The 13,117-nt window shown below is 35.7% G+C and overlaps 1 protein-coding gene across 4 annotated transcripts in view; it reads left to right on the top strand.

Moving 5' to 3' along the window:
• DENND1B (DENN domain containing 1B) overlaps window positions 1-13,117 on the top strand; it is a 188,316-nt gene that overhangs the window by 103,384 nt on the left and 71,815 nt on the right. For 3 of the 4 annotated variants that reach the window (XM_068689753.1, XM_068689754.1, XM_068689752.1), the window contains exons 7-10: window positions 911-991; window positions 3,358-3,417; window positions 5,264-5,317; window positions 8,073-8,183. In XM_068689753.1, coding sequence (XP_068545854.1) covers window positions 911-991; window positions 3,358-3,417; window positions 5,264-5,317; window positions 8,073-8,183 — 306 coding nt within the window. The remainder of the gene's footprint in view (window positions 1-910; window positions 992-3,357; window positions 3,418-5,263; window positions 5,318-8,072; window positions 8,184-13,117) is intronic. The other variant, XM_068689755.1, reaches the window with a different exon arrangement.

Raw genomic sequence — 13,117 nt, 5'->3', positions numbered from 1 at the left:
ATGATGTATTGATTGTAAACTGTAGATCTCCAGAACTATCTGATTATCAGTTACAAACACTTTTTTTCAGAACTGCATAAAATATGATGTACTGTTTCACCCTTCATATTCACTAAGAACTACCTCTCGTAATTCTGTCATCTCAACTAGCAAGACAAAATTGCTTGCAACATTTGGTGAAGAATCCTGATAGTTTAGTTTGCATATTCATGAGCAATTAGACATATTCCAGGATTACACGGGAAGGGAAATACTGGCATCTGTTTCACTGAGAACATTAAACCCATACCTTTCTACCTTAACTATATTAAAGTAATAGATTGTAATTCGGGAGGAGGAGAGGGGGGCATCAGTAGTTGGCTGTATGCTGTAGATTGGAAAAGATGACGTTTCAAGAATAGATAAACTGTAGATTAAGCAATTATGGTGCATTATAGCAAATGCACTATATGATGACTTTTTTATGTAAAATGAAAATGCGGTAGGAAAGTTAGGTGTTAGTTGGGTTAGTTAAATGTATTCTCTATTTATGGTCTCATGAACGGTGTACTGAATCTTTAAATGGAACTTTTATCTTTGGCCCTAACAGTAAAATGGTTATTAAGGTTGTATTTGGCAGAATTTTGGGGTAGGAATCATTTTCTCCTGTGCTTCCTGATCAGTAGTTCTGGCACTGCAGTTATTACTACATCCAATTTAAGATGCCAGGTTAAGTTTGTTGTGCTATATGCTGAGGAAATTGTTTTGATGAGTCAGAAAGCTTTAGTGGTGTACGGAAGTATTTTTGTTGTAATGTAAATTCATTAAATAAATATATATATTCTCATCTATATATAGCTTGGTGTACTGTAAATGGTAATTATTCTGTATTATATGACAATTAATCACCTTTAAAAAATATTCCCTATAGGAAAATGACTCAAACGATTTGTTGAAATCACTGTATAGCCATCCTGTGCCAAAGGCAAATGCTTTAGTCAGTCTAAGTGTGGTAAGTATTCTCTGTATTATTCCTACTTCTCTTGTCTGCTACAAAGTAATAGCTATGGTTGAAACAAAAAAAACACCTTTGTAAATAGTAAACTTATATTGCTTCCTATAATTGACTGGCTTGGACAGCCTTTTTAACCTTTCATTTGTCCTATGCAGAGTTGTCTCTGTCTGAAGTAGTTCTCTTAAAGTCAGTCATAAAGAAGCAAAAAATTGAGTTTTGCTCTATGGAAGAGAAAGTAAATAGCAGCGGGGTCTGGCAGTGCTGGAACTACTTTTTTGTGCTTCCAGCTGTTTCATGTAGATAATTTTGGTTTCTCTTGCTGTGAATCATAAAAAACAGAATTTGTGTTGTTGCTTCCCATGTCTGAGTAGGTAGACTTATAAGACTGGACACAAATCTATGCAAGCTGGCTTCTTTCCCATCTTCCAGAATGACTGCACACACAAGTAAATGTGCACAAATAACTACGACTCATTTGAGCTATCAAGTTGCAAGACACAGAAGTGATTTTTATAAAGTCTTCCCTTACATACTGAAAGATCATTAGATTATTTATTTTGACATTTCCTGTTACTTGTAATCCATTTAATTTAGAATTGAGCCCTGTACTTAAGTAAGAGCAGACTTTAGAAAGCTGTTTGGCCCTCTTAGGAGGGCATATAGAAATGGAGAGGCTTCCACTGCCAGTAGTTGCTTACCCTTTCTGCTTAAAACAGTGCTGCTTTTATTTTAATCTTTCAGATTTAAGTTTCCTTGCTATTCCATTTTTTCTAGTCTGTAGAGTCTGTATTTTTCTTCCTTGATCAGTACTAATCCAATATTTGTATTTAGAAGTCCTTCCAGTCTTGTGTGTTGTCTTTCACCAAAACAATATATTTGGTTTTAAAGCTACAGATTATTTTTTTGTTGCTTTTTTTTTTTTTTGCTGTCATACTGTTTTTAGGTTAATTTTCAGAAAGTAACAGAAATTAATTTTTTGTTTTCAGAACTACGAAATATCATTTTATACTAGTCTATAGCGCCCTTCAGTATAACAAATACTATTTTGCCATCGTTAATTGCAGTATTATAACCAATTCTAATTTGGCAACCCTAAAATATTTTATAACATGCTTTGAAAATTCTCCTGTGGTTTGGTTGGATGTAGAGAAATTTTAAAGATTATTTTTCTTTCATTTCTTGCAAAGTGTTGCTGCCTACTGCTGTCAGTGTGTGTTTCATCTTGCATAGAGCTTGCCTACCTCAGAATGAATGTGGTGAGCCTTGGAGGTTGTGGTAGATACAGCTGGCAACACTGGGATGACAAATTGCTTGCAACAGAGTTCGTGCTTGCTGGTTGTATCTATATTATGTAACGTTTGATTTTTATTTTTTTCTCTCACCTGTCTCTTGTTCCCAGTAGTTTGTTCCATTAAAGACTTTTGTAATCTTTTTAGCTGAACAATGATCATCTAAATGCAGGCCCTTTGCCAAATACTTGGCTGCAGGTACAGTTGAGCAAATACCACAGGTTCAGACAGGGAAGAGCAGGAAGGAGTAGGTTACCCTGAAACAGAATGTTTTTTTTTTGGATCTACAGGCATCTGTGTTTTCATAATGCTCAGTGCTGCAGGGAGTAGGGAAATCTTTATGGCCACTGGCAACTCTAACTTTGTGTGTCTACTTTTTATATTGACATCCCTATCTGGCTCCTTGTATATTGGATAAATAGGGTAGACTGGAACAGTCAGTGGTAATAGACTTAAAAAGAAGCTTTGGTCTGAAAAATAATTGTAGAAATGACACCATGAGGTTGCCTTTCATTGTGCTGGGATGAGTCTAATTCAAATTTCATGACGCAGAATTAAAAAGATTCTTCCTTCCCATTTACTCAGATACGCAGGGTAAGGCTCCTGGACGTCAAAGTGGGGTTTAAATAGCAGACCACGATAGTAGTTACGATTACGTGTATATAATCATGCATAAGTTATGCATGATTGTACCGGTATCCGGATACATGGTATTTCCCAGTAATTCTTGCTAAGGAGGACACCAAAATGACTTGGTCCAGTTGAGGACCATGTTCTCTTCTCACTGTGCATTCTTAGTAACAAATACTTTGCAGCTGAGATCTGTAATGAAACCAGAGCTTAAATATCATTTGGTTCACTTTTATTTTACCCGTGGAGGGCCAGTACAAGTGCTTTTTCTTTTGTTGGAAAAGCTAGCTAAGTCAAGTCTGAATTCAAATAGGGGAGAAATATAAAAAATAAAACATATTTTCAGCCAATATTTTGAACTTGGAAAGCAGTAGAGTCAGCTTTGGTCTATTTGTTGAAAAGCTAAAAAGTCAATTGTTCAATGTTTCTCTCATGTTGCCTAAGAACCAAGAGATGATTTTTGCAAGTCAGCAAGTTTTGAAAAAAGAGCCTTGTCTTGTATCGGTGAGTTTAAAAGGCGCTATCTAAAACCTATTGCAATTAAAGAAATAATTACTTGCTATAGGGTATCTCTTTTGATTTCAGGCTTATTTATACCTGTCCTTTGGGAAATTTTGCTGTTGTCTATAGCCTAGAAAAGCAGTCTAATATTAACATACCTATTCTGTTTAAATCAGTCTAATTTCAGAGCTATGTGTGTGTCATAATCCTTTCATCAAAAAACCCACAACCAACATCAAACTCTTAAACTGATGAACAAAACTTGAATTTTCTAATGTCCCTTTTTACAGAAAACTTTTTACAGGACAGCAGCTGTTAATTTAGTATCTCTTCCAAAGTCATACTTCCTATGGGAGTTCACAAAGATGTGCAAGGACTCCATACCACGTTATTTTTGCTGCTTTATGACTCTTAATGACTGCAGTAATGCCTCTTTGCTTCTCATAGTTCTAACTTCCTTTTCTGTTTAATGAGTGAAATATTACTACTTTGTTAATTATAAGTAATTGCTTTTCAAAGTTATTAAATTAATTACTCAGAAAATCTTTTGTTAAATTTTCTGTGACCTTATTATGTATAGGAAATAATTTTCTGTTTTCACCATACTTACTAAGAATGTAAGCATTGCATTAATCTGAATATTTTCCTATTCCTGACTAGAGAAAAAAGTCTTAAATGTTTTTTTCTCTGTTGAAGCAAAACAATATATTGGAATATTAATTGTGCAAATGCAATGATGTTTATGGGATGCCTTTTTTAAACCAGTGTTTTTTTATTTTTTTACTATTACTTTTTATTTAACTCTTGCCAGAAGACTTTTTTTTTTTTTCTGTGGAGAAAGTTTTAGATTAAATGCATCAAGCTGGTTTAATAAGAGCCTCCTACACAGAGTTGGTAGAATTAATAAATACATTTTTTCTTGCTTGAACAAAAGACACAATATCTTACTTAATGTTTTAGTGTATGTTTTTCAAGTTTGACTTGAAAATGGACTGTTTGTGTTAAAAATCATCATATAGCAGTGCACAGCTTAAGGAAAACAGTTCAAGAAAAATGAAAAAAAAAATTAAAAGTAACAGAAGATAAAAATTCAATAATTATCACATTTGCTTAGTATGCACTTAAGGTTTTTTGTCCTTCAAGATTTAGACTAATTATGCAAAAACGTCTTAAAATTACTGAACTAAATCCATGTTTGATAGCTACTAAGAGCACTGGATTAATGAGAATAATTTAAATTACATCTGTTTTCAGTTTAATCTATTTTATATTTACATTCTGAATGGCCTCAAACTAAGATTCTAAAATTACTAATGTATTTCATAAATGATTGTGGAATGTCAAGCTGTCAGACCTTGGATTTCTGTTAGCACATTTTTGATTCAAAGATGTTTGGAAAGAGATAAGAACATATATTTAGTAATAATATTTCTGTTCTATTTAATTTTTATGTAAATGATTTTTCCTTACCCATTCTAAATTTACATTTTGTCCGTTAACATTTTTTTTTGTATTTGCAACTTTAAAATCAATGCTTAAGCTAATCAACGCTGTTCTCAGGCTTGACTTAACATTTAAAGCTGTTTTAATTTTAGTGTTATTTCAAAACTGCAGCACAGTGATTTGTTCCCTTGGTTTGTCTGCTATGCTAACCCAGAGATTGTCATTTCATGTTCTGGTCTGCTTAATTCTTTGTCTAGTAGTGGTAAGAATACTGTTGGAAAAATGGCTATTTGCTTAAACAATGATGGGGTTGGAAATCCTAAATGCTGGAATGCTGGATTTTTAAAGAAATATTTTTTTGTTTGCTGTGTACATAAATTATTAATTATTTTTCCCCATTGATTAGCACTCGTATTTCATTACTCCTGATATAACTGGATTGCCAACAATCCCTGAAAGCGTAAGTATGCAGTTTCTTTTTTAAATATTTAGGAGAAGTATAAATCTCATTCTGTGGGTAGGGCTGAACTCTGCTTTTATCAATAGGAGATTTATTTTTTTCTAGGACTGTTTTCAGAATATGATTAATGTATATTATTATAACCTTTAGCTAGTAAGGTTACTGTTTCATTCATTGTTAACCAATATTAAAGCATTATACAGGGTATTTTAGAGCACCACTATGTCTGCCTTTTGTTCATAGTTACTCAGTTTGTTTGCATTTATGAGGATTATATATGCAAAACATATTCGACTTGTGCAGCTAGTGTTGTTTGAATACCTGCCCTTTAAACAGTGCATTACTAAGCAGCAAATTCATCTATCAAGACATGCAGTTTATTTTTTTTTGTGTAAGAAGGCATGGTTTCAGGCTTTCTGAAAACACGCTGTACCTGCTTGCATTTGGGTGGTAACCATACACCAGTCACAGGTATTATTGTTACTTTTTTAATGAAGATTTGCATTCGGTGGCTGATAAATCCTCGATGGTGCTGCCAGCAGATTCCAAATGCAAAATGTCAAACCCTGTCCTCTATAGTGTGTTTAAGTAAAAGCTACTTAATTAGGTGTTATCCAACTTTCTGCTTTTCCAGTTTTGCATTGTCTGGAATTGAATATGGTTATCTAGATTTGCATTTTTACACTTGGACACAGTGACTTCCTCCCAAAAGCTAAATGGTTCGGTAGCTGTGATGGGGTCACCGTGGTACAGCACCACACCGTCCCTGGGGTGCAGGTGGGACAGGCAGGGAAGGGCAGCAGAGGAGCCATGTGAGGACAGGCTGGGAAAACCCAAACCCGAGAGGAGCATGAGGCTGCACCTAGCAGCAAGGAGGGTGCAGCTCAGGCTTGGGCTGAGTGGAGATGCATGGCCTCTGTTGCAACCCAGACAACTACAGGAAGGTGCTGGATTGAGAAGAGAGGACCCATATTGCAAGGGCTCTTGGGGCAGGACAGGGATTCATTTGCAGCTGTTTATTTTCATTGGTTTCACCCCATAGACTGAATTCTTCTATTTGTAAAAAATCTCTTATCCAAACTCATTATTTGGGCTTCTACTAAAGCATAGCTTTGGGGATTAGGAGTTGTTTTATATGTTCGTCTTGAACAAAATGTGGGAAGGTTTCACTTTGAGTCTCTGGCTGATCGAGGATCTTACAGTGGTGTTGCTGTGGATTTATTCTGCTGATTCTGTGGGAGAAAGGAAAAGTAAATATCAAGCTGCCTTCCTATACTTATTTTGTACTCTGCTTATGGAAGTCCCATCCTTCCAGAATGATCAAAATGAATTAATATTAACAGAGGGTAGGACAAGTGGGCGGTTGAGATGTGGTAATTATAGTAAATCAGTAGTAAAATGGCTTTTCCTTGTTCTTTGTTGTAAGTTTCACAAACTTGAGGAGCAGTAACTTTACAGCTATAATGCAGAAATAACTAACTGACTGTCTCCCAAAGCCACATTGGTCCGTACAAGATTGCAGACTTTTTTACCACAGCTTTTGCAACACAGAATCAGCATATCATTATCAACTAAAATGTTAAAAGGTGTCCTAGATAAGTTGGACTCAAATTATTGTGGTGCATCAGCCGCTGACAATCAGTTAAAGGTAGCACTTGAAGGACCACAGTTTCTTTCTAAATGCTGTGTTTGTAGCGTTAAAGCTCTCGCTTTCATCTCTTCCAAAAGTTTATGCGGCACGGACCAAGAATAACTCCGTACTCCACGGCTTTGAATTAATAATCCATTTGTGAATTTATGTGAAAGCGGTTCAGTCATTGGATCTTCTGTCATTTCTTTTCAGTAACTTTTTCACTTAATATTGAAATGCATCCAGAAAGGAGGTCAATGTTCTGATCATCACCCAGCCTTTCACTAAGGCTAGGTTTTGCCTCAGTCCCTCTTTGTATGGAGCCAGCAGGGCAGCTGCTCAGCAGCAGCTCAGATCCACGCTGCAATCCCGACCGTGGAGGGCAGCGAGCCGGGGGTGCTGCAGGCCACAGCCGCCTCCCGGCCCCTTGGCACAGGAGTGCTCACGCTCCCCTCTTGCCTTGAGCCTGCTTGTCATGCCCACTCTGGTTTTTGGGGCTGTAATCCCGTGTTGCCCTGTGTCGACACCACCTCTGTGTTTGAACTGTGAATAAGAGGTGCTGGTGGCTTTACTTTTCGTTAAACCCCATAGAGGTAGACCCAACACCTTCTAACAGGGCTTTGGGTTGTCGTTGCCATTTTTTTTTCCTCTCCCAGCAAGCTGTTTTGCTGGACTTGAAGTAGAATAAAATGTGTTGACTTCAGGAGAGCAGGCAAAAATATTACAGTTTTATTCTCATAACTATGATAGAACAGTTATTGGTGTGGTGGGGGATCTCTTCCTGGGTTGAAGTAATGGTTATCTTAATAGCACATGTGGCTACTGATATATATTTCTTATTTCTTCAGATTCAGAAATAATATAAATTGTAATATAGAAGCATAATCAAATAAGCAAAATAACAATAACTTACACCAAAGTTAGTTTTCCATTGGTTTTAACACTCAGTCAATTATTTTTAGAGCATATAAATTTTAATGCAAAGTCATATTTTTAATATATATATATGTTTTTATTTAAACCTAATAATTGTACTAATTGGTCAAAATTTTTGTAAATAATATGTGAATGTTCCACTTAGCCAACAGTGTTGCTATATTGTTAACATCTTCTTTATTTTAACAGAGAAACCTTACTGAATATTTTGTTGCTGTGGATGTGAACAACATGCTGCAACTTTATGCCAGTATGTTGCATGAGAGAAGAATCATTATTACCTCTAGCAAACTAAGCACTGTAAGTACTTCACACATCTCCTTTTAAGTAGAATATATTGAACATTTCACAAAATGACCTACAGACCTTTGTGGTTTTAGATATGTTCCATGTGTACTTATAAGACAATATCTACATACTTTTCTGATATATGGTTTTAGTCTGGCTCTTGAAGTACAAAAGTCTGATTTATATAAGACCTACTCAGATACATTAAGTCAGGTTAATTATTTTTCTTATCAGGAGATGAGAGTTCTTTAACTCTCCTGAGTTCATTTCTGTGCCTTCTAACCTAAAAAGAATTCTTAAGGGCTATTATAAGATCTTTATTATTCACTTGTGGCTTATTCCATTGGAGCTACTTGAAAGAAATCAAGGGGGCATAATAATAGCTGCTATCCTAACCTGGTAATAGGTGGATTCATCTTTGTTAGAGTGGTTTGGGAGTGCATACTGTAATAGCTCTGATTTGGAGCAGCTCTTCAGACTTATAATAGCGTACAACTTGAAATAGCTGCTGCTGCTGCTTTTTTTTTTTTATTAAAGGTTTGAGGGTACTGTCCACATTATTTTTTTTTTTTAACGCCTGCTTTAGACTGCTTAATAAGAGCGTTGCATTTCATTTTGAAAGTATATCTAAATATTCAGACATTATTCTGTTTTACTATTTGCAGAGTCTTATGTGGCTTTAAAATACCCTGTATTTTGAATATATTCCTAAGAATATACTTTGCATTACTATGAGACTGTCACTTTATAACCAACTTCTGTCATAGAGTATACTTGTACACAATCCTTAACCTGTTGTGCTCAGTCATTAAAAATACTATAATTTATATTTTTCAAAAGTACCTCATAAAACATGTTGTTTAATACTGTTTCTGTCGTGGAAAGTCAACGTTCTTTTCCTGAACATGGCTCATTCTTCTACCAAATAGATGAACAGTTATTTTCAACACACAGGGACAAGGTTGGATATAGTACTAAAAACTAACATTTAAAAACTAGCAGGTGCTAATTTCCAATATATATGTGTGGTGTGTATGTATATAAGGTGTGAGAATTTTTGGACTACTTATAGTGGATAAAACCACTTTAAATTCTTTTGAGTTGTATAACTATTTTTATTTTTGTTTTATTTTATTTTTGTTTTGTTTTATTTTTGTTTTATTTTATTTTATTTTATTTTATTTTATTTTATTTTATTTTATTTTATTTTATTTTATTTTATTTTATTTTATTTTAATTTTATTTTAATTTTATTTTATTATTGTTTCCAAAACACCACAATGTTAGGTCCCTGAATCTGCAATCACTGTTGTAGTGAGGGGATGCACAAGGCCAGTACCTCACCATGCGGTGATTTGCAGAATATGGAACTAAGTAAGTCTGTGATAATTAGAGAATGAAGGAAACCTGGGTCATATAAGCAGAGGCCAAATGATCAACTATAAAACCTAAAAAGCAGTGCGTGAATGAATATAATCAGTCTTCAAATTACTGGGCTATGATGTATTTTATTAGGCACCAAAGATTTTACTGTATCTTATGAAATTTCCATATTCTTTTTCTTTTTTTTCTGTGGAACTGTCTAGTGGAAAATTTAGACTTTACAATACAATAATATCCAATGGGCAAAGACAATTTCAAGGAAAAGCCCTTAGGAGAACGTGTGGCAATGTGGCAAAAGCATGGAATTGAATTTTTTTTTCCCAGTTTGCCAGTTTGGAACACAGCTTGGTATTAAAAAAATGAAAGACAAAATACCCCGTAAAAAACCTTCAATTGTAATGATGCCCCAGTCAAACCTCTTTTACTGCTCCGGTAGTGAGGAAATAGGAATCGCGATGGCAGGTCTGTGCCTGTGGAAGATTGGTTCTGCAGGTGGGCATGCGTCAGTCTGCCTCACAGGATTTGCAATCATATTCTCAGCCTACATTTGGATCTTCTTAAGACTTGTTTTTGTTAGGCTCAATATCTCAGCTGGTCTCTGTTGCTATGATATGACAAGAGGAGAGACAGTATTAGAATTACACTGTGCTGATGCAGACTACCTTATTCCCATGGTCAGATTCCAAACTATTTAGAAACAATTACAGATTAACAGATGTAATACAATCTTTGTGAGAAACTTCCACTTCGTTTAGAATTCAGCTGTTTATTCCAAATCTTTTCATGAAGTAATAGTCATCACTGAAAAATAATTTATATTAATCTCCTGGACAAGGGTAGGTAGTGATAACAGACTTCCATAATGTCATTTGGATGTCCTGAGAGATGTCACCAAGCTCTAAGTGTGAATAGTAGACAGCAGACCAAGTCTGAATACAGAGAGCACATCAATTTCACTTCCTTCTGGTTATGTTTTTAGTGTGCTAACATTACGTATGGTATAGTTAAATGAAGTTACTGCTGTGTCATGTAGCATTTTTCCACATAGCACTTGGTAAATTTTCCCTTACACCAGTGAGGTATGGTCAAACAAGAGTAGAGCTGGCTTGTCAAGGAGCTTCAGTGAGAAGGTACTAAACTCTTTCATACACAGACCAAAAATTGTGCTAGGCTTGCCTCTTTACAGAACAATATAATTTAAAAAGCAAATTAATCACTTCTTAGTGAAGAATTCAATTAAATAGCCAAGAAGGATTAAATGTGTTTTTTTGTCACAAGATATTTCTTCTTCAAAATGTTGGAATGCTTAATATAATACAAATAAGCAAATGGAGTATATGTGAACATTGATGTGTGCTAGCTTTATGCTGTTTTGCTATTGTGGGTACAAAACACAGCAGGCTGGTACTCTGTGTTGCAAGAGATGCAATTTAATATTCCTAAATTACAGCTTGATACTTAGAAAGATAATTATTTCAAAAGCGGTGCTCTCAAGTACAAGTTTCTGTTAAGGGAGTTGTGTCTTATCTTTGGGGCTAACTGAATACCAAGTGTTTATGTTAGTTCACGAGGACTGGGCTGTGATGTCACCTTCCAGTTATCAGCTCTGTTTCGGTTCACTATCTCAGGGCAGTGACTGATAACAAAAAAAAGAAAGAAAGAAAAAAGGCATAATTCAAGGCCTTGCTTAGTTTCTCCTCACTGTTCTTGAGGGAGTGGGGTGGGCAGGGAGGGGAAGAGTAGAAAACCATATTTAAGTCTGACATCTCTGTCTTATGAATTTCATGCTTTCATTATATTGAAGTATATCAGTGCAGGGAGAAAATGAATGCTACATTTAAAAAGGTTTACTTTAGTGGAAGAAGGAGAAACAGAAATAATTTACCATTTTCAGCTGTTGTACAGTGTTTTTAATTAAAACAAAAGATAATCAATTTATCAATTTATCTAGAGGTGCTCTGGTTCAATTTTCAGCTTATATTTTATTTCAGCCAAGCATGCATCTTCTCATATTTACAATCACTATGTATTCTTTACATCTTTCTTTAAACTGATTTTCTATGTTTATACCCCCTTAAAAACTCCTTTGGTGGACATCTTGGTCTACTTGCCATACCAATTACTACAAAGATACAAGTGGAAACTTCCCACTGCTCCTTTCTGTCATAGCTCCTGGGTCATTATTTGCCCTAACTGTTGATTCTTTTATTAGCTTGACTTTCCAACCACGTTAATAATGTGATTATCACCAACCTCACAGCTTGCTTGAGGCTTAATGTTAGAGTGAGATAGATTCAGCTAGCCTGAGGATTATGTTCTGTAAGATCTGTTTGTAGCAAAAATTACCATTTCTGCTTTTGAACAGTAAACTATAATAGAGAAACAAATCATATGACTTTGGTATAAATGAAAGAATGAATGAAACAAAGGAATTGATTTATTCACAGAGGTGGCTGTTCGTTGTTTCACTTCAACGGTAAAAGGAAGACCTTTGTAAATGTCACACTGTATATTCTTACGCAGCACCCATCACAACATCTGCATGTATTCTTGTTAGTTGCATGGAGCTGTAAGACTTTCAGTACAAATACTTTTTTAATTCAATCTACTATCAATTATTAAAGTGCTGGGGAAGGCTTTTGCAGGAAGGCTGAACTACAGCATTGATTTTATGCATGCTGGAGGCAGGCCCTAGATGTTGAGGCCCCAAGTGCACCTGCTGTGGTAGTCTACCAGAACATCATACCATACTCTCATGTATTCAAAGCAAAGGAATAAATCATGATTTTACAACAGTGCATCAGTTGACTTATTGCTGTTTTGTGACCGGAGGTAGGAAGGATTGCTGTTTAAAGCCATGTCATCGGTTCTCAAGTCACTCAAGCATGAAAGCTTGTCATATGCCTCTGTAATTGTACCTCACCAGCCTTTCTCTAACTAGTCAGCTGGGGCTGCGCGTTTTGTCTCAAACACCCGGCTGGCCAGTGTCTGACAGGAGCTTTCTCGTCATCCTGTCAGTAGTATGTTAACTAGAATGTATCTTCTGCGGCCTGCAGTGGCAGGTGGAAAGGATGCTACACTTTAAAGCAAATGTCTAAACGTTATCTCCTTTTTGACCAATATTTGTTTTAGGTAATATGAGTCTGATGTGTTTGAGAGCACTGTGGCTGCAAAGTTCTGCTTTGTGCTGGTTGTAGGCTTCACTGGAGCTCCTTGTAAAAAGGAACATATACATCAATAAAAGATGCAGACCTTTTTTTTTGTGTGTATGGTGAAAGAGCACTGAAAAAAAATTGCCCACAACATACATTTGTGGAATTATTTTTACTGCTGCTTATATTGAAAGAGAGCTTTCTGCAGTTCCACTTGGTTGCAATAGTTAGTTGGTCTGAACAGTAGCTGCATATTCCTTGCCTCTGTACTCTTGCTGGGGTACTGTCACGCTATCTGTGGTCACTTGGGGACTGGGAGGTTGAGGAGGCTCCTTGGAGAATGTAATACAGCTGAACAGCTGCAAGGGAGGGCAACACTCTCCTTATTCTGACACATTATCTTTGTGTGTT

The sequence above is a fragment of the Anas acuta genome, chromosome 8, assembly GCF_963932015.1.
Source record: "Anas acuta chromosome 8, bAnaAcu1.1, whole genome shotgun sequence".
NCBI lineage: Eukaryota > Metazoa > Chordata > Aves > Anseriformes > Anatidae > Anas > Anas acuta.
The sequence above is the reverse complement of the archived record's forward strand: the minus strand, read 5'-3'. Positions and strand labels throughout refer to the sequence as shown.